This window comes from Mobula birostris, chromosome 19, assembly GCF_030028105.1.
Source record: "Mobula birostris isolate sMobBir1 chromosome 19, sMobBir1.hap1, whole genome shotgun sequence".
Lineage (NCBI taxonomy): Eukaryota > Metazoa > Chordata > Chondrichthyes > Myliobatiformes > Myliobatidae > Mobula > Mobula birostris.
The window spans coordinates 20,045,309-20,067,845 of record NC_092388.1 but is presented as its reverse complement, the minus strand read 5'-3'; the positions used below and the strand labels follow the sequence as shown (position 1 = coordinate 20,067,845).

General features: G+C 40.4%; 1 protein-coding gene across 5 annotated transcripts in view; it reads right to left on the bottom strand.

The window, feature by feature from the left end:
- lars2 (leucyl-tRNA synthetase 2, mitochondrial) overlaps positions 1-21,907 on the bottom strand; it is a 107,747-nt gene extending 85,840 nt beyond the window's left edge. The window contains exons 1-6 of one of the 5 annotated variants that reach the window (XM_072283299.1): positions 21,611-21,907; positions 20,184-20,275; positions 16,028-16,278; positions 14,211-14,339; positions 6,834-6,925; positions 610-670 (exon numbers count right to left, since the gene is read on the bottom strand). In XM_072283299.1, the coding sequence (XP_072139400.1) occupies positions 610-670; positions 6,834-6,925; positions 14,211-14,339; positions 16,028-16,261 (516 nt within the window). In that variant the 5' untranslated portion in view covers positions 16,262-16,278; positions 20,184-20,275; positions 21,611-21,907. The remainder of the gene's footprint in view (positions 1-609; positions 671-6,833; positions 6,926-14,210; positions 14,340-16,027; positions 16,279-20,183; positions 20,276-21,610) is intronic. The other 4 variants (XM_072283301.1, XM_072283298.1, XM_072283300.1 and 1 more) reach the window with 4 other exon arrangements.
- Between the last annotated feature and the right edge of the window lie 630 nt (positions 21,908-22,537).

The following is a 22,537-nucleotide window of genomic DNA, read 5'->3' as shown; positions in this document are numbered from 1 at the left end:
AAGAAGCTTGTTGTTAGCTAATTAAGTTTGTTGTGTGCATTTCTAGCATTATTAGAGAGATTATAACATTCTGGAACTGCCTTCTGTAGCCTTTCCTAGCATTAAGATTCTAAACATTTAATACAAAAAAAAAGAAATGGATCCCAGGACTAACTATGATTGCAAACAGATTTCCATAAATTGCTTGCTTTGATAATCTAGATATGTGAACACCATGGTCCTGCAAGCCCTTTAAGGTTATTTTAATATTTAAACTTTTGTTTTTGTTGATGTCTTATTTACTTGTTTGTGGTTTTACACAGTTTACCCTCCATCAGTGTTATATAACAAGTTCAAAAAGTACATTTACACAACTCAGCATGGCAACAAGGCAGAAAATTGAGAAAGATAATTATTTGATTCCACTCCTTGTGGTGATCCCATCACACATACTTTATTATTTTTGCCCCCAATTTTATAACTATACAACTATTGTAGATAGAGGGGTGAGGAAGCAGCTCTACTATGTGTTCCCATGTTTCCCCTGTAGCTTTTAACCTAGCTTGACGATTTTCATTATTTTTTTAAAAACAATTTCAAAACTAACTCCTCACCAATGTCATCACTCACCTTATTCCAATCAAAACACAGTCCAAGTTCATGAAGTTGCTCTTTCATGTGTGCAATATTACTAGAAAGAAATATATATTTAATGACACTTAGTTATATTTTATTGGTATACATACAGATGCACTTCAATTAGGTTTATTGATTGTAGGAACTGACATGAAAATGCACCCAAGAGACAACACACCCCAGATTCAGATATTTCAAGCCAAAGATTTCCAAGGATGTCAAATCAGTACAGGTAAGCATTTGAAATTCTACGGTGCATCATTCACCTCTCAACTCCTCACAGCCTTCCTTCTAACTACAATGTAAAAATTAGCATAAAGTGGGAAGATTGTTCATTGAAAGGGTTGAGGGCAACTGCAACAACATTCAAATAGCTCAACAGCATCCATGGCACAAGTTTGTCTTTCCCACTACCAATGCTGTAGGTGCAGTGTGAACAACCTACAGAGTGCACTATGACAACTCAGCACGCTTCCTTCTAGAACTTTTTAAACCCATGATGTTCTCTATCTTACAAAGACTGCAGGCAGATAACCATGTGAAATGCAAAAGAACATCAAAATGAAGACCTAACACACAACTATGACCAATCCAAAACATAGGTTGGTCCTTCTAATATAAATTTCCTTTCTTTTCCTTTTAAGTTGAACTGATGCTCAGGAACCACAAAGCAGGTTATGGTTGAATTATTGGTGATTCTTTCCCAAAAGTGTTTCATAATAGTTTGAGGATCACAGGACAATTATTGAAAAAGGAAAACTTTGTTTCCTGATTTGTAGAGATACCTTATGTATTTGCATTGTACTATACTTGCACAAAATTACTATAAATTGTACAGTAGAAGTGGCAAAAGCAGCTGTTTAAAGTTTTTTTTTCTTAATCAGTGGGTTACTGCTATGGAATACAACCTTTCAATAAGCATGATAGTTCCTGGTACCCTCTGGAAATATAAAAATCTTAAAAGTTATTTAATTTCATGGAAAGGTGCTCTCTTGGGGGAATATACTGTTTTAGTGCAGACATATCATAAACATCTTTAACATTCTCCCCCTCCCTTATCCAATTATCTTCAGAGCTTCCCGAAAGTACAAGTTGAACCTTTCCTTGCCTTTTTATCTTTAGCCCACCACATGATGGAATCATCTGCAGATTTGTGTTCAGCTTACATCTACATATGTTGCTATCGAGTTTCTGAATCCCAAGACCATCTTAGTAATATTAGATTCCACACATAATATTAAGCTAAACAGACCCTGTTGAAAATATTAAGAAGTTACGTTGTCCTTCTAATCCAGTTGCAACATTGCAATAAGTTACAATAATTTAGTCAGCTCCATCTTGGATACTAGCCTACAAAGTACCCAGGACATCTTCAGGAAGCAGTGTCTCAGAAAGGCAGCGTCCATTATTAAGGACTTCCAGCACACAGAGCATGCCCTTTTCTCACTGTTACCACCAGATAGGAGGTACAGAAGCCTGAAGGCACACACTCAGTGATTCAGGAAACACACATAAAAAAATTGCTGGTGAACGCAGCAGGCCAGGCAGCATCTATAGGAAGAGGTACAGTCGATGTTTCGGGCCGGGACCCTTCATCACGACTAACTGAAAGAAGAGATAGTAAGACATTTGAAAAGGGGAGGGGGAGGGGGAGATCCAAAATGATAAGAGAAGACAGGAGGGGGAGGGATGGAGCCAAGAGCTAGAAAGTTGATTGGCAAAAGAGATATGAGAGGATCATGGGACAGGAGGCCAAGGGAGAAAAAAAGGTGGGGGGGGGGGTAATCCCAGAGGATGGGCAAGCAGTATAGTGAGAGGGACAGAGGGAGAAAGAGAGAGAGAAAAAAAAATATATATATATAATAATCATAAATAAATAAACCCCATTTCCAGAAAAGTTGGGATATTTTCCAAAATGCAATAAAAACAAAAATCTGTGATATGTTAATTCACGTGAACCTTTATTTAACTGACAAAAGTACAAAGAAAAGATTTTCAATAGCTTTACTGACCAACTTAATTGTATTTTGTAAACATACACAAATTTAGAATTTGATGGCTGCAACACACTCAACAAAAGTTGGGACAGAGGCGTGTTTACCATTGTGTTACATCACCTTTTCTTTTAGTAACACTTTTTAATCATTTTGGAACTGAGAATACTAATTGTAGTAGATTTGCAATTGAAAATTTTGTCCACTCTTGCTTGATATAAGACTTCAGCTGCTCAACAGTCCGTGGTCTCCGTTGTCTGATTCTCCTCTTCATGATGCTCCATACATTTTCAATAGGAGATAGATCTGGACTGGCAGCAGGCCAGTCAAGCACACGCACTCTGAGTCTACAAAGCCACGCTGTTGTAGCCCGTGCAGAATGTGGTCTGGCATTGTCCTGCTGAAATAAGCATGGAGCCTTGATGGCAACATATGTCTCTCTAAAATCCTAATATACGCCTCAGAGTCAATGGTACCTTCACATACATGCAACTCACCCACGCCATGGGCACTGATGCACCCCCATACCATCACAGATGCTGCCTTTTGCACCTTTCGCTGATAACAATCTGGATGGTTGTTTTCATCTTTGGCACGGAGAACTCGACGCCCGTTTTTTCCGAAAACTAGCTGAAATGTGGACTCATCTGACCACAGCACACAATTCCACAGTCTTTCGGTCCATCTGAGATGAGCTCGGGCCCAGAGAACTCACCGGCGTTTCTGCATAGAGTTGATGTATGGCTTCCTCCTTGCATAGTACAGTTTCAAGTTGCATTTCTGGATGCAGCGACAGACTGTGTTGAGTGACAATGGTTTTCCAAAGTACTCCCGAGCCCAGGTGACTATAATTGACTTAACAATTCTCTCACGAATTTTGGCACAAACGGGTGAGCCACGACCCATCCTTGTTTGCAAAGACTGAGCCTTTGATGGACGCTACTTTTATACCCAGTCATGATACCTCACCTGCTACCAATTAGCCTGCTTAATGTGGAGTCTTCCAAACCGGTGTTACTTGAATATTCTGTGCACTTTTCAATCTTATTTTAACTCTGTCTCAACTTTTGTTGAGTGTGTTGCAGCCATCAAATTCTAAATTTGTGTATATTTACAAAATACAATTAAGTTGGTCAGTAAAACTATTGAAAATCTTTTTTTTGTACTTTTGTCAGTTAAATAAAGGTTCACGTGAATTAACATATCACAGATTTTTGTTTTTGTTGCATTTTGGAAAATATCCCAACTTTTCTGGAAATGGGGTTTGTAACAGATGGGGTATGATGGGGAGGTGGGGCATTAACGAAAGTTAGAGAAGTCAATGTTCATGCCATCAGGTTGGAGGCTACCCAGACGGAATATAGGGTGTTGTTTCTCCAACCTGAGTGTGGCTTCATCTTGAAAGCAGAGGAGGCTGTGGATAGACATATCAGAATGGGAATGGGACGTGGAATTAAAATGTGTGGCCACTGGGAGATCCTGCTTTCTCTGGCGGACAGAGCGTAGGTTTTCAGCGAAACGATCTCCCAGTCTGCGTCGGGTCTCGCCAATATATAGAAGGCCGCATCGGGAGCACCAGACGCAGTATATCACCCCAGCCGACTCACAGGTGAAGTGTCACCTCACCTGGAAGGAACGTCTACTGCGTCCAGTGCTCCCGATGCAGTCTTCTATATATTGGCAAGACCCGACGCAGGCTGGGAGACCGTTTCGCTGAACACCTACGCTCTCTCCACCAGAGAAAGCAGGATCTCCCAGTGGCCACACATTTTAATTCCACGTCCCATTCTCATTCTGATATGTCTATCTACGGCCTCCTCTACTGTCAAGATGAAGCCACACTCAGATTGGAGGAACAACACCTCATATTCCATCTGGGTAGCCTCCAACCTGATGACATGAACATTGACTTCTCTAACTTCCGTTAATGCCCCTCCTCCCCTTCATACCCCATCCGTTATTTATTTATTATTATTATACTTTTTTTTCTCTCTCTCTTTTTCTCTGTCTGTCCCTCTCACTATACCCCTTGCCCATCCTCTGGATTCCCCCACCCCCTTTCTTTCTCTGTAGGCCACCTGTCCCATGATCCTCTCATATCCCTTTGGCCAATCACCTGTCCAGCTCTTGGCTCCATCCCTCCCCCTCCTGTCTTCCCCTATCATTTCAGATCTCCCCCTCCCCCTCCCACTTTCAAATCTCTTACTATCTCTTCTTTCAGTTAGTCCTGACGAAGGGTCTCGGCCCAAAATGTCTACTGTACCTCTTCCTAGAGATGCAGCCTGGCCTGCTGCGTTCACCAGCAATTTTTTGTTTATGTGTGTTGCTTGAAATTCCAGCATCTGCAGATTTCCTCGTGTTTGCAGTGATTCAGGAACTGCTTCTTCCTCTCTGCCATCCGATTCCCAAATGGAGATTGAATCCTTGAACACTACCTCCCTTTTTTAATATATATTATTTCTGTTTTTTGCATGACTTTAATCTATAAAATATGCATATAATGTAATTGATTTACTTTTTTTTTCCTTCTGTATTATGTATTGCATTGAACTGCTGCTGCTGCTGCTAAGTTAACAAATTTCACGACACATGCTGGTGATAGTAAACCTGACTGATTTATTCATATAAACATTTTTTAAAAATCACTAAAATGTAAATTAAAGCAGCACATCAGCAAGGCCTTGACATACTTCTTCAGATATATAGCATGGTAACAAGGCCATTCTGACCCAATGAGCGCTCACCATCCAATTACCCCCATGTGACCAATGAACCTGTACTTCTTTGGGATGTGAAGGAAACCCATGCTGTCACAGACAGAGCATACCAATTTCTTACAGAGGGTGGCGGGAATTGACCCCAGGTCGCTGGTGCTGTAATAGAGTTATGCAAACTGCGATGCTATGCTACCATGCCACCAACTTATCCAGATCGTCTTCTTTCAACAGCAAGGCAGTAGCACCACTTGTGAAGAAATACAAACTCTACCAAGCATCTAACCTGTATTGAAGTTAAGATAGCATCTCAAGGAAATGATTTTGCCACACAGCCAAAATGCAACATAACTGACAAGTGCACGTGAAAGGACTCCAACCAAGGAATGAGCATCTTTTGTAGCCACAGACGATTTGAGTTCTTAAAAGCGGAAGTCTTCATCGTTGAATGGGCAGGGGATAAATTTTCAGTATATTACACAGAATTCATGGCAGAGAAACAACACATTCAGCCTAGCATAGTATGTATTTATTTATTTATTTAGTGACCGTGCGGAGTAGGCCCTTGCGGTCCTTCCAGCCATGCTGCCTCGGCAAGCCCACAACCCCAATTAACCCTAACCTAAACATGGGACCAGGTAGGTCTTTGGACTGTGCCAGGAAACCGGAGCACCTGGGGGAAACCCACACGTTGCACAGGGAGGACATACAGAGATTCCTGACAGAATGGTGCCAGAATTGAAATCCAAATTCCAGAACACCCTGAGCTGTAATAGTGCACGCTAATCGCTACACCACCCCAATTTAGTCATATAACCTTAAAAAATATTAGTTAAAACATTTAGGTGAATATTTTTAAAGTTTATATGAATAAATTAGAGTCTATACTCACACAAATATGCTCTAACCCTTCTTTCTTTATATTTCCAATAAAAAAAACAGAAATTGTTAAAGATTCTCAATATGATTAGCAGCATCTGTGTAGAAAATGAAGTTAACTTTCATCAGAACTCTGCCTCTCTTTCCACAATGCTGACTCATATGTTACGTATCCCGGGCATTTTCTGTTTTTTATTTCAATTTGCTCCAAAGTTATTTTGTTTTTTGTAATATTCTTCTTTTGTATGTTTGGCTTCACTATAAACGCATCTGCACTATTATTATCAAGGATACTGCAACAGCAACTTCCAAAAGCTGCAACCTCTACTGACTGGCATGACTAATAAATGGACAGCAAATTCCTCCCCAACCCCCAACAGACATGCACCATCATGATTTGGAAATGCATTGCCATTTCATCACAGCTGCAGGATAAATATACCCAAAAGCCATACCTAACATTGCTGTGGGAGAGCCTTTGCCTGAGAGACAGCAGTGTTTCAGGGTGACAGTGTTTTACCACACCTCCAAGAACAATATACTGGATATTATTCTAATATAAAAAAGAAATTATGAAATAGTTCAGCTGTGTACATTTGCAGAATCATGCGAATGTATTCCCTTGCCTTACCTTTTTGTCCACTCTTCTGGATCCAAGCCACGCTCAATTGCAGCATTTTCCGCTGGCAAGCCAAAAGCATCCCATCCCATTGGATGCAAGACCTGCAAATGAGACAACCAGGCTACACACCTTCCTCTTAGTAACATAAATATGTTTTTCTTTTTAGATTATGAAGACACGTAGTCCTCTCTTATTGTTATTTAGTAATGCATGTATTTGCAGTGGTCTGTGAAGTTCACAGTCAAAGACTAGTACTTTTAACAGCCTCTCATTGCTAAGATATTCTTCTGCCTGTGGAAGGATGAATCTCAGAGTTATATTCTGCATACATACTTTGATAATAAATGTACTTTGAATAAGTCTTTTTCAAAAGATTAGAAAGACAACCTGTTCCAGCTAATTAAGAAAAGAAAACAGGAGTCAGTAATATTAGCTAAAACACTTGTAGATTGTTATAAAAACCCATGTGGTTTACTGACATGCTTCAGGGAAGGAAATATGCCGCAGCTCACTCTGATCTTTATTGGACTCCATACTCAAAGAAATGAGACAGTTCAGGAGCAATGAAGGATGGATAACAAACTCTAATATTGATGGTGATACCAATATCTTATGAAAACATTTTTTACAAGCTCAAAGGATTTTTTAAGATGAAATTTAAAAGTTGGCTTAAAAGAAATTAACATTTTTTTCTAAGTTGCATTTTGTAACTTTATGGTATGATCAGTGTTTCTTCTGCATGCACAGGAATTCAAATCCAGGAACATTTCTATGCTTGGATGTGTTTTATTTTTGCAAGACAACTATTAAACAGTTGCATACTGATTCTCTATTAATAAGGGATGATAATTTGCTGAACATTAATTTCATCTATATGTGTTTCAATTCAGAGAACATGCAGAGAAGAGCTCGTAGTCCTATAAATCGAAACCTACAGGTAAAATTTCCATGGCAATTCGAAGTAATGCCTGCCCAGGGTATTCACAGCAGCCAAGCGACGGGAGCTTACATTATCTAATTCTTCCAGGTTACTTTTCATCGCTGGATGTGTTATTCTTCCTAGATCATCAGATATGGTTCTTTATTTCCCTTTGAACATCCTGCTCTATTGAGATCTCAGCAACCTTAGTTGCTGAACAAGAACCTACATTTAGATAGTAAAATGTCCGAAATTGCTGTATATTAAACAAAGTTTGATAACACAGCCAGGATCAGAAGTTGTTGAATTTCCAAGCACCCTCATTTACAGACATGAATTTATCATTTGGTTTGAAGATAACGTAAAAGGCCTTCTCACTTACTTATGTTATTGTCCTGGGGTTCTGTGAGAATGGTACAGCAGTGTTCTGCTGGTTAGATTGATCCCAGAAGAGATGCCAAGGGATAAGAGGACTTTTTTTTAAGATGATTTTTTTGTCCTCCCCCTTTTTGTGTTGCTTTCTACCAAATACCACAGCACAAGACCTCAGAAATCGGAAAGACAACTGATCTCTTTCCCAAGGAAGGAAAACTTGTTTGAGATTTCGAACAAGACAATTCTGTTTTGTCACTGAATAGATACCCTTTATTATTTACTTACATCACGTATTTTATAAATCATGTTAGGTCCGGTACTATCTCCAGAGATAACTGCCTAAACAAGTATGGTAATTACTAAAAAGATGGTTAAAAATACTTAAGGCTATTTACAATAGACAATATTAGCAATCAGTGTAAAAAATGCCCATAAAACCTTTTGAGATTATGTCCTCCCTTCTGTTTTTGTTATATTTAATAGACTTATTAAGCATTTGCTTTTATTAATTAGTTTGGTTTTATTGCCTATAATATTTCATTTTAGCTGGAGATTTATATACTATCTTAAGTATTATTTATCATTTGGACTTTGTTCTTATTGCCCTCACGTACCTTCAGGCTGCTTTCCTTTCTGTTGTTATTATTTCTGCAGAATCCTAAAATACGTCAGAGATATCAAATGGCCTGCTTGACATTAATCCCCATTATTGAGGATGATGCCATGTTACTCACTGTGCATTAACAGTTGGTGCTCTCATGCAATAAGTAGTTCACATTTGTAATAGTAAACTCATGATAAATTGGGTTGCAGAATTCAGAATGACAGAAAATGATCTCTGTTTTGCAGGCTATGTTCCCATGGTTTATGCTTCTTGGAGACCTTGGTTCGTTTGCCCCACAAACATGAACAGAAGGGTCCAAGCATTTGAGATTGTTAATCAAATACTGGGCTAGATATGAAACCAGATTCTTCTTTCCTGTGAATTCAACAGATATCCAGTGGTTTTATGTGAGGAGCAACTGCATGTGGAGTCCAGCAAAAATCAGAGGAGAGCTACTGTGCCTTATACTTATCAGTAGTTTAGAACTGCAACTGCCTGTCTTCCATACAACCTTGCCCAGGCCTGCGCCCTGGAGACTGAAGACTTTCCAGGCGCAGATCCATGGTCTCGCAAGACTAATGGATGCCTTTACTTTACTAATTTAGAAACACAGAAAACCTACAGCACAATACAGGCCAATGTAGATCGTCCATTGATAAAGTGCACATTAATCTGGTAATGCATTTTGTGGAAGGAAAAGGAGGAACAAATAGTCGAAATACTGGCAGAAACTATAAGGAGGCATGAAAGATGTGTGCAGCTACCAGGAGCGTATGTGATCAGGACAGAATACAGGCAATGCTAGATGTGAGAATGGAAAATGGATCTGCATGTGTTAATTGGCTTTCAGCATAGATAAATTTAACAGCAAGATTATGGCAAGGCCCGTCTCCAAGCTGGTTTATTAAATATAAAGCAAACTAAAGCTGCTGAGGGAAGAAGGAAGGAAAGACTTGAGGCTATAGTGTATGAGTCACTATAATTTCCACATCCAATTATACGGGCTACTTGTAGAGCTAATATGTGAAGATGTATTGTGGAACAAAGTAATAGAAAGATTATTCTTCCTCCTATTCTTCCTAATGATGGTCAGACCACATTAAAAAATATTGTGCCCAGACAAAATGCTGGAGGAACTCAGCAGGCCAGGAGGCATCAATGGTAAAGAGCAAACAGTCGAGAGTTGCGGGCCAAGACCTCGATGCTTCAGGCCGAGACCCCTCATCCTGGTGAAGGGTCTCAGCCCAAAAAGTTAACTGCTTACTCTTTTCCATAGATGCTCCGAGCCTGCTGCATTTCTCCAGCATTTTGTGTGTGTTGCTTTGGATTTCCAGCGTCTGCAGATTTTCTTGTGTTTGTGATACTGTGCCCAGCTTTGGCCAACCTACAGAGTGGGAAAGCAGTGGTTCTGAAAAGGGTTACTGGATAAAACCAGCTTTAAAAATCCTCTGTCATGCAAAGGCTGGGAGAACTATGGGCTTTTCACTTCAGTTAAAAAACGAAGGTTTTCAAATAACATAAAGGATTGAACTTCTGCTGTGGACAACCTACTAAAGGCAGAATAGATTAGTTGGGGAATGAATTTACATATGCAGTATGCAGAAGTTAGGGCAAGGAGGGAAAATCTGATTGTGTTTAGTAATTACAGCAGCTTGGGAATGTTCCAATGATTCTGCTGTATTTTAGCCATCCTTTTGCATTTCTTGTAGATTCTGGCATTTAGTTTTAGTTTCCCATAGTATCATTAAAAAGATTCAATTGTACTGAAACAACACATAAAATACTTGAGGAACCCAGCAAGTCAGACTTCAGCTACAGGGGAAAATGGACAGTTGCCATTTCAAGCTGAGACCCTTCATCAGAACTGGAAAGGAAGAGAGGCCGAGGGGCAAAGCCAGTACAAAAAGGTGGGGAGAAGAGATGGAATGAGACGTAAGGGAGGGGAGGATGGGGGTGACAGGAATGATGTAAGAAGCTGCAAGGTGATAGGTGGAGGTGACAAAGGACTGAAGCAGATGGAATCTGACTGGAGAGGACAGCGACCCATCTAATCAAAGGAAGGAGGTGAGGAAGGGAACCGGAGGGGGGAATATGTGAATGATGGGTAGATAAAGAAATCAGAGGAAAGAAAAAAAAATAGGGTAATGGGGCTAGTGGGATAAAGGAATAAAAGGGGAACAGAGAGCAGTGGTTACCAGAAGTCAGAGAAATCAATGTTGATGCTGTCAAGTCAAACTACCAAAGTTGAATATGAGATGGTGTTCCTCTAATCTGTGTATCATCTCAACCCGATAGTAGACGAGGTTGTGGTCAGACATGTCAGCATGTGAATGGGAAGATGCATTAAAATAGCTGGCCACTGGGAGATTTTGACTGATAAAGCAAACTCGATGACACCACTTCCTGCAGATTGCCTTGGACCTCACCAATGCAGAAGAGGTTGCCTGGGTGCAATAAGTGACACTGATGAATTCACATGCGAATGACTGTTTAGAGCCCTGAATGGTGTTGATGGAGGAGGTGCAGGGGCTGGTGCAACACTTAGCGTGATTGCAGGGAAAAGGGCCTGGAAGAGGATCGGTGAGGAGGGGTGAGTGGGCAAGGGAGTTACGGAAAGAGCGACCCCGTGAAAGGAGGAGGGGAGGGGTGAGAAGGGCCTGGTGAGGGAATCCATATGGAGATTGTGGAAGTTGCAGAGAATATGTTTGCTCCACAGGCTCATGTGGTGATAGGTGAGGACCTATCGCTGCTATGTCTGGGTTGGCGGGGAAGAGGTGGCGGGAGTGGGGTGAGGACAGACATATGGGAAATAGATGCAATCTGTGTGAGGGCTGCATCAAAACACTGGAGGGGGAGACCTCATTTTCAAAAGAAAGGTATCTCAGATGTCCAGGAGTGGAAAGCCTCATCTTTTCCTCTGAGGAACAGAGAAAACAGACTTGCTCCCATGCAAGAGACAGAGTGGCAAGAGTTGTAGTTGAGGAAACTGGGAATCTGTGGGTTTGTAGAAGTTGTCAGAGGAGAATCTGTCTCCTGAGAAATTAATAAAAGGGAGAGATCACAATTCAATTGTAATATTGTTTTTGTTGTTCCTCTCTGCACTTTGTGGCGTATCAGGAGGCAACCTTGCCATTTCTTTAGCATTTGCTCAATCCAGCATGGATAGAAAGCATGCAAGGTGCTGGCTGGATTCGAACCCGGGACCACTGACCTCGTAGTCCAATATGGACTCCATAACACCACTGGCAGGTATATCTAAAATAACATAAATTGTACTTTGCTACATCTGCCAAGAAATTTGAAAATCAGTTGACTGCAAATACCCTGGGTATTTGCCACCCACGTTGCTCAAGAACTGTTTGTCCCACCCCCATCAGGGAAAAGATTACATAGCATCCGTGTCCGGACCAGCAGTTACTCAAAAACAGTTACTTTCCCCAAGCAGTAAAGCTGATCAACACCTCCAACCACTAACCCACCCCCACCACTACTTTATCATTTCCTGTCAGAGTCACCTTAGTACAGATGGTCCTGTGTCTAGCATCACTTCGTGGACATACAATTACTCTATCAAATAAGCTATCCTATCTATTTCAAAGTTCAAAGTACATCTATTATCAAAGTACGTATACATTATACAACTATGACATTTGTCTCCTAACAGGCAGCCACAAAACAAAGAAACCTCCAAAAAATTTTTAAAGACCATCAAAAACCCATTGTGCAAAGAGAAAAAATAAACAAATCATGCAAACAAACAGCGTTTGGAACTGGTCCACAAAGTGAATTTGTCCACAGACCCTTAGTCCAGCACAGAGTGGAACAGGAAGCTGAACGGACCCATCCTTCTCCTCGGGTGTTTTGCTTATTACTGTGTTCCTTATCTTATTGTGTTTGTTTGTGCTGCATTGGATCCAGGGTAACAAAGATTTCATTCTCAACTACATTTATGTACTGCAAATGACATTAGATAATCTTAAAACTTTAGCTTTTTATTTAAGATTGTGGAATCTTGTAATATATGGTTACCTTTTTTTTAAACAGATACTGCCAAATCTAATACATTTACTTTCCTTTTCACAATGTCTTTTATAATGCTATCACAATATGATATCAACCCATTTGTATTAATTGCCAATTAGTTGGATATTTTCCTAGCACATTACCTGGATAAGGTTTACTCGTCTTTTTAATATAGATTTCAGTCCATATAAATTCAGTCAAGCTTGAAGAAGACATTTGCAAAGTGGAGAATATTTCAACAATGAAGTATTTTTGAAGCATCTGTCTTGACAGACTTAGCTAATTATATCAGTTATTTTCAGCTTTGTGGAGAGACACTATTTCAGAACAATGTCTCAGGCTGGTGATCTACTCTGCTGACATCAGTCAGGGGTGAAATCAGAGAACTATTGGACATTGTGCAGGGATTAGTCAGCGTCTAGACTCATCGCAATAATAGGGATGTATAAATTAAAGGGAGATTTCAGAAAAACAGCAGTGATTAATTACTAACAACTCTAGACGACACTTGCACATTTAGGAAAGGCTAACAAAAGCAATATAACAATAAATTACGTGGCACAGCAGTAGAGCCACTGCTTACAGCACTGGGTTCAATTCTGCTGTCTCCCTGCAGTTTGCACATACTCACTGTTACTCTGGGAGCTCTGGCTTCCTTCCATATCCCAAAGATATGCAGGCTGATAGGTTAACTGACCACTGTAAAATGAGTGGTGTAAACTTGGAGGAGTTGAAGGGAGGGTGGGGACAACAAAATGGTATTTACATAGGATTATTGTGAACCGGTGCTTGATGGTCAGTATGGACTCTGGATGGAGAAACCAGTTTCCATGCTATATCCTCGTTACAGCTTGAATTTAAAACCAAGTTGTTTGAGATAAGATGATTAGTGAACTGGATAAGCAATTCATTTGCATTAATCAGTACTCTTGAAACAAAATTATAGAAATAGTAGGACAGTTGGGCAGCATATATGTCAGTGCAAAAGTAGAAATGTCACACTAATACAACGTGAGCTGAAAAGCAGAAAAGGGCAAACTCTAATAACCTGAAAGAGAAAATGCTTGAAGTGTTCAGCAGGTTCGCACAGCAGAGGTAGAGAGAGAAATAAATAAATAAATTTATTTATTAAATTTATTTAATATTTAAATAAAATATATACATATATATATCAGGTCAAGGAACTTTCATAAGAAGTACTAAAATTTATAAATCAAACCTGTTTTAAAATGCAGGGGGGTGGAAAGATTAGATCATGAGAAACCATAAATGATGAGGTCAGTAAATTGGTATGTTTTGACTAAACTGTTGGGTGTGATCATATAAGTTTTAACAAGTGATCAAGAAGGATCGCTCCTTTATCTCCCTGCAGGCTGAAAATGACAAATGGCAATATCTCCAAATAAACATGCAAACTGCTGTTAACATTTTAAACCAGACAGATATTCTAAAACAATCAAATTACCTGATATCCACACATTCTCTGGAAATGAGCCATGGTGTCACTGATGGTGTACACTCGAACATGCCCCATGTGGAGCTTCCCAGAAGGATATGGGAACATCGAAAGCACATAACACTTTGGTTTTGATTTCTGTGAGAAAAATAATGCATGAAATATTAAACAACAATAACTCTGTTTTAAGCTTATAAAGCTTCAGTGGAAGCTAGTAACAGCATGTAGATTATAAAATTACCATGATAGAAAATGCAAGGACATTATGTTATATATACCTATTTAACTTGGAGCACCTCATCTGATAACATTAGTCACAACTGCAATTTTCAATCAAGTCCATAAGCCACATAAATAGATAAATCCTTTTTAAATCAAAGCCAAACTCTCAGTTAGTCAAAACTTAAAATAAATCTAGTTGAACATGTTCTGCTGTAAAAAGGTCATTAACTTAAAACAATAACTGAAAAATCAATGAATGTTGGAGGTAGTGTACAAACCAGAATGCTGATAATCTGCGAAACTCTTGAATTCAGTGTTGAATCCTGAAAGATGTAATGCACCAAGTCTGAAGATGAGGTGCTAATTTGCATAATTATTTCAACCTTCATTAGGACAGTACCAGAGGCCAAGAACAAAGGTCAAAGTGGAATAGAAGATTGAACTGACAAGCAACTGGAAGTTTGTGGTTACTTTTAGGGTCTGAAGAGAGCTGTTCTGCAAAGTGATCATCCAATCAGCTCTTCCCCCGTCTACCCCACGCCACCTTTTCTGTAACTGAAGTGTTTTGTTTGTAATATTTCTCAGTTGTGATGAAAAGCCGATAACCTGAAATGTTTATTTTGTTCCTTCTACATGTCCAACTTGCTAAGTGTTTTAAGCACTTTTTGCTTTATATTTCATCTTAAATGGATCTTTGTCTTTTGCACAGTCCATATCTGGTAAGGCTTGGTAGAATAGCCTACACATTGGTAAATTATTCATCAAGAACAGAAAAATTTCAGGAGTTGAATGTAACTGGCAAGCCCTTCATTTAGAGCACATGCTTCAGATTCTAGGAGCTGAATCACTATTCTTCCTTCTATGTTCTTTCCTATCTTAATCTCAGTTTGACACATGATTGTGCTTCAAACCTGCAAACATTCTGTATCAACACACACAAAATGCTGGAGGACCTCAGCAGGTCAGATAACACTCATGGAAATGAGCAAATAGTTGACATTTCCAACTGAGACCTTTCCTCAGGACCAGAAAGGAATAGGGAAGATACCAGAATAAAACGGTTCGGGGAGGGAAGGAGAATAGCTAGAAGGTGAAAGGTGAAGGTAGGTGGGTAGGAAAGGTAAAGGGCTGGAAAGGAAGGAATCTGATAGGAGAGGAGAGTGGACCACAGGAGAAAGGGAAGGAGGAGGGGACCCAGGGGGAGGTAAAAGGCAGGTGAGAAGAAGTAGTAAGCTCGAGTGCGTAATAGAAGAAGAGGGAAGGGGGAGGAAATTTTTGTTTTTACTGGAAGGAGAAATTGACATTCATGCCATCAGGTTGGAGACTAGCCAGACAGAATATAAGGTGTTGCTCCTCCACCCTGAGAGTGGCATCATCATTGCACCAGAGGGGGCCATGGACTGACATGTTGGAACAGGAATGGGAAATGGAAATTAAGATGTTGGGCCATCAGGAAGTTTCACTTTGGCAGATAGAGTGGAGGTGTTCGATGAAGCGGTGCCCCAATTTACAACAGGTCTCACCAATGTAGAGGCTGTATCGAGAGCACCAGACACAACTCCAGAAACATTTTGTATGTTTCTCTGTGAAAATGAAATACTTACATCAGTTTCAGAAATAATTTGAAATTGTTCCTTTATTCTTGAATGCCAATATCCTTCTACACTTTTTCGAGTCTGGGGTCGATAGTCCCTTTCCCACATTCCTGTCTCACTGTAAATATTTCTGTTGCATCCCAGTGCTTGTCTTCCATTTTGCTTCAGTAACCAGTGCCACCCACAAATAGGTCTCGTCAAGCAGCAGGCAGGACGGCTCAACATCCGCAAGACACCCTTCATCTTTACAAATCAGGTGCCTTTAAAAATCAAATACAAATTATCAATGCAGGAAAAAAATGCAACCTCACTATCACTAGGATTACTTGTAGGCAACACTTTGATAAATTTAAGAGGATATCAGTAGGGAACACTTTGATAAATTTAAGCGGATATCAGATAAGCAACTGTTGGAGAAAGGAATAGGACATGGAAAGCACTCACTAAACAAAAATGTTTTTAAAAATAGGCCATCTAATCTGCATCCGGTTCTCTAAGGACAGAGGGCTAGATCATGAGCACTAATTGTAATCCACTAAAGCGGGAGAAATCCAAGTGAATCGTGCTTCACCTGGAGGGATTGCCTGAACCTCTGAAAGATAGGAAAGGAAGCTATGAAAGGACAGGTTCTGAACCTTCAGCTGCTGCATGGAAAAGTGGTCCGGGGAATGGTTGGTGGAAATGAAAAAGCAGACATGAGATTGACAGAGAAAATGGTCCCTTTAGAATACCCTGTCCTTGCAGGAAATGAGCTCCCCATCATTGTAATTCTTCATTTGAAACAAATTCTGATGCCTTAGGATCCCTACGTTTTTCCAGCATTGCCCAACATAAATTATTCATCTTTCTTCTTGGTCCATACAGCTCTCAGGACTTAATTTTGAATTCAACAATTTCAGATAACCCCTTTAATCTCCCACTTTAATCTCCTTTTCCACAGATGTGACTAGACTTTGGCTTCATTTTTATTTTCTGTTCTATCTGCTGTTTTATTAAAGTAATTATGAGCACATGGCCAAGTGTTAAGGCATTGGACTAGCGACCCGAAGGTTGTAAGTTCAAGCCCCAGCCAAGGCAACGTATTGTGTCCTTGAGCAAGGCACTTAATCACACATTGCTCTGCGACGACACTGGTGCCAAGCTGTATTGGTCCTAATGCCCTTCCCTTGGACAACATTGGTGTCGTGGAGAGGGGAGACTTGCAGCATGGGCAACTGCTGGTCTTCCATACAACCTTGCCCAGGCCTGCACCCTGGAGAGTGAAGACTGTCCAGGCGCAGATCCATGGTCCCACAAGACTAATGGATTACCTTGACAACTTCAGTCAGCACCCTATCACTGACATTCATTCTGTCCCTCCACCCCTTCCTCTCTCTGTAATTTAAAACACATCTGTTTTCTGAATTTTAAAGACAAGAGATTCTGTGGCTGCTAGAAATCTTGAGCAACTAACACAAAATGTTGGAGGAACTCAGCAAGCCAGGCAGAATCTATGGAGGAGAATAAGCAGTTGACATTTCCAGCCAAGACTCCCAAAATGTTGACTGTTTATTCCCCTCCATAGATCCTGGCTTGCTGAGTTCCTCCGGGATTTTGTGTGTGTTTTCTGGAATTTTAGTTCTAATTAGGGTTTTTGTTTTCGCCACTGATCTTATCTGGTTTGCAAGATTTTTGTTTTGTTTTGGATTTGCAATAACTGCAGTTCATGCAATAATCCACTGGCCATACAACCAGAGAAGGGAAGTAACAAAATAATACATCCCGCCAAGCAAACACAGATACTTCAGCAATCACGACTGGTGATCGCAGGGTTTATTTCCTTCAGGTGTTTTTTACGAGGTTCACTGTCAAGGCCAAAATCTAGCACCAATCCCAGGTATACTTGAAGGTAACAATTTTTATCATAGTTTTTTTTCAATGCTGGGAATACTACACAGCAAAATCGGGAAATTTTTGACTTCTGTGTTGAGTCTTGAAAGGTGTATGTACCAAATCAGAAAATTAGGTGAGGTTCAACAAAGTTACTTTGAACTTCATTGGAGCAATATTGGAGCCAAAGACGGATATCAGAGTCAGACGGAAAATTAAAGTGACAAGCTGTTAGGGACCCAGGGTGCCTTTTAAACACTTGCACTGTTCTTCTTCACAATTACTGTTCTTTTCACTTACTGATGCAAAGTTAATTTCTGTGCAACGTCAAGAGACTGCAGATGCTGGAAATCTGGACAAACTCAGAGCTTTTAATTTCTACACTGCTGTTTCTCATGTTCTATGAGACTGGCACAGTGGAGCAAAATGAGCTTTAATCCCAGTGCCTACTTTTCCTTAGTCCTGACCTCCTGCTGGTGTGATAAAGCAGAATCACTACCTCCCAGTGCAGCCCCCACAAGAATTAAACCACGGACAAAAGGGTTGCTGCTTAAACTGGAAAAATGGGAATAGGTAGTAGAATACTTAATTGGATTCAAGATTTTTTATGTGATAAGAAGATACGAGTTAGGGTGGGAACAACATTCTTTAAGGAGTGTGAGACAGAGAATGGAACTCCACAGTAGAGTGTGTGTAGCCCACTCCTTTTTAATATTATGATTAAAGATATTTCCTTAACTGATGCCTCAGACATTTCCAAATCATTACATGCTGATGATGCAGTGTGAAAGACAGGCAGGAGTATGAATTTATATAGTTAGGAAAATGCAGACAGCTATTAATGACGTAGCGGAATGATAATGTTGGTGGGGGTTTATATTTTCTGTTGCAAAAACTCAAATTATTTTTGATATCATTCGGAAAAACATTTTTATCATTTCTTAATGCATGCATTATTAAATGACAATAAAAGGGGGCTGCGTGCCCTCATAATCATATATTTGTTTTTCTAAAAGAAACATTATACCCACAATTGATCCCAAGTAACATGGTAAATCGCTTGAACAAGATTCAGTGTAAAGTTTCAAGGTACGTGGATGGGCACAAGGATGACATGGAAGCTGCATGTGATTAAAATTCTGGAGAAGTGTAAAAACGCCCTTAAGGTGCTGAGGTGCTCAGTTGGATGTGAATGGCATGCGAGTAGGAGTCACTTAAACAAATATACATTGCTTTAATAAGAACAACAGGAATTCTGCAGATGCTGGAAATTCAAGCAACACACATCAAAGTTGCTGGTGAACGCAGCAGGCCAAGCAGCATCTGTAGGAAGAGGTGCAGTCGACGTTTCAGGCCGAGACCCTTCGTCAGGACTAACCTTTAATAAGATCTGTCTTTGATCATGGATGTATTGCTTATAGGTCAGCCTTACCAGTAATCTTAAAGACCCTAGGAAAAGTTCAATCTCAAGCACTGAGATTATGTTGTGGTGCTATTAAATCATCCCCAATTTTGGCAATGAAGTACCTTTACATCTGCGCAGGTTATGGTTACCAATAGTTTGTTGGGTAACATAAGAGAACATAAAGTTGGTCATCCAGTATTGGCAACATTAGTAGAGTGTTAGGAAGATTGCATTCATAAGATCTTCAGTTTTTGGTGGATGGGAAATGAATGGGTATAAAATCTTGGGTTGTTTAATGCAGAATGTGGTCCCAGTGTTAGCCCTTCTGTCATTCCTCCATGGTTTTCCTCTCTGCCTGTGATTGATTTAGCCCTTATGGGAAGATCAAGATGAAGAATGACTGAAAATCAGTGACACAGGAAGTTCAGCAGTATACATATGCAAAGCAGATATATTATGCTTTCTTACATATCTACACAGACAGTTCAAAAGATCAGTGACAGGTCATTCAGGGGTTTCTGGGTTTATGTTCCAAAGTTTCAGATGATTATTAAGAAAAGGTTATCAGACAAAGTATCAGTATCCATGTCTGAGATGGTTGCTATCAGTTTAGCTTTGGAATGGATCGAAGAAGTATGCCATTACGTACTTCCGTGCTCTGATTCATTCAGGTATTTCAAATTGTAGGCGGAAGTTCAAAGTATAAAGTAAAATTTATTATCAGACTACATACACGTCACCGCATACAGCCCTCATGTTCTGTTTCCTGCAGGCACACTCAGCAAATCTACAAAAAAGTAACTGGTTGGGAGAGCTTTACCCATGATGTACTCAGCTGAATCCACTACCTTTTGTCTGATTTTCCACCCAAAGGCATTGAAGTTCCCATACCAGGCCATAATGCAGCCAGTCAATACAATTTCCATCACACATTTGTAGAAGTTTGCCAAGGATTTGATGACATGCTGAGTCTCCGCAGACTCCTGAGGAAGTAGAGGAGCTGTCGTGCTTTTTTTGCAATTACATTTATATGATGGTCCAAGACAGTGACACCCAGAAATTTAAAGTTACTGACTCTCTCCACCTCTGCTCTTCTGATAAGTACTGGCTCATGGACCTCTGGTTTCCCTTTCCTGAAGTCTACAATCAATTCTTTGGTCTGATTGATATTGAGTGAGAGTTTGCTGTTATCATACCACTCAGCTGTGTGCTGATTCATCACCACCTTTGAGAGGGCCCACAAAAGTGGTATCATCCGCAAATTTGAATATTGTGTTGGAGCTGTACTTAACCACACAGTCATAGGTGTAAACCGTGCAAAGCATGGGGCTAAGTACACATTCCTGTGGTCCTCCTGTGCTGAAGGAAATTGTGGAGGGGATGTTTTTGCCAATTTAAACTGACTGGGCTCTGCAAGCAAGGAAATTCAGGATCAAATTGCACAGGGGGTATTGCAGCCCAGTTCTTAAAGTTAGTCATTGTTCTTGAGACTGGACAACATTTGTTAAGGCTGCAAGATCTAGGCTTGTGTATATATGACTTGAGTCCCTGCCCACATTGGAGTTGAAGGTGGCAGATATTCTAGCCAAGTAATCACTTAAAATGTAGTGGTGCCTTTGCAGAAAGGGGAGTTGAAATTTGTAATTAGAAAGTCTATTCCATCACTGCGGTAACAAAGTTGAAATAAGGAAAAGAAAGGACAGCCTTTATATAAAATTCAGAGGATGGTGGAAACTTAACAGAGAGATGGGCATTAAAGGAGAGAAGTTATACTTGCAGTCTTACATATTGGACATACTAGGTTGAGTAAATCTTTGTTCAGAATTAATATACATGATACAGGCATTTATAGGGAGTGCATGTCAAAAAATAGTGCAGCACATGTTGTTTGGATGCAGTTTTTATGAGGTGCAAAGGAAACATCTAATTGCTAAATTGAGATCTTTGGGACAGACATAGTTTAACATGGAAAGCTTGTTTGGATAACACTGCCACCATAATGTATACAAGTTCACATTTAACTTTCTGAAAATCATTAGACTTTTTGATATTTTTGATGTTTTATTTTTTGGAGGGTGGATTTAATGGGTATACTTCCTGTCTCTACGCTTCACACTCCAACTCAGTAGGTGGCGGTAACCGCCATTAAAACTTGATGATGAACAAAAATTAAACCAAGACGGGAACGAACAATTCATTCCTACCCCTACCTTTCCTAAACCTGGCTTCCTGCCTGTCTGGTGATGCGCAGACTCACACCGCCTAGTCCAGCTCATAAGATTTAAAGCATTAGGAAAATAAGCAATTAATCGCAGTACCTGCCTTTCCTTAACCCTGGCCTCTTGTTGGCTTGATGATGAGCAGAACCACTTCTCCCAGAGCAGCTCCCACAAGAATTAAACCGGGGGAGGTACTGAACAATTAAAAATAAACAGAACTCAAACTCACTTGGGGGAATAAATTTCGTGTTACTGTGAAATCAAACACAGGATCAAGTTGAACAACCACTCTCTATTCACTGCTCACATGATAATATTCTGAAGATGTTATAATGCTATCTTTCGATCTGCACTGCATCTACCCCGATACACCTCACCGCCTGGGCGCCGCCATCTTGCCTGCTCGCGACAAAACTTTATTGAAACGGCGGCCGGAGCGCAAACTTTATTGACACCATTCCCCGGCCTGCGGAGCCGGTGTTCACGTGGGCCGATCCCCTTCATCGTAACGGGACGTGCAGAGAAACGTGCGGTCCTTTTAAATCGTTTACCCTTTGTTTCTGTGTCACATGTGGTGGATTTGCCAAATGCATTTCAAAAATAAGTGTTTCGCATTGTTAGTGTGGACGGGACTTGCTGGCTTCCCTGCGAGGGGCTCGTCGCCCTGCAAGGCCGTTTCGGTTGGCGGGTAGATTCGGAGGTTGTCAGCTCGCATCGAAATCCTCGATTTGCAGGTTTGCTGTCGGCTGACAGATCAGCAGCGAGCAGTGCAATACTTGTACTCTCTTTCCAAGGAGTCTGTTGAATAACTGGAAGAAATATTGTTCCAGGATCGATCAGTTCGATAGTGACCTGGGAATTGAACCATGCAGGTCGGGGCGTCAAGGTAGGGGATTTGTTTAGGGCAAAATACATAATGATGAAAGGGATAGCCATATTAACGCTCAATATAGGACCATATTAACGTTTCCCTCTCCCACCCACCCCCCACTACTCACTTTCCATCCCTCTCCCACCTTTCACTAA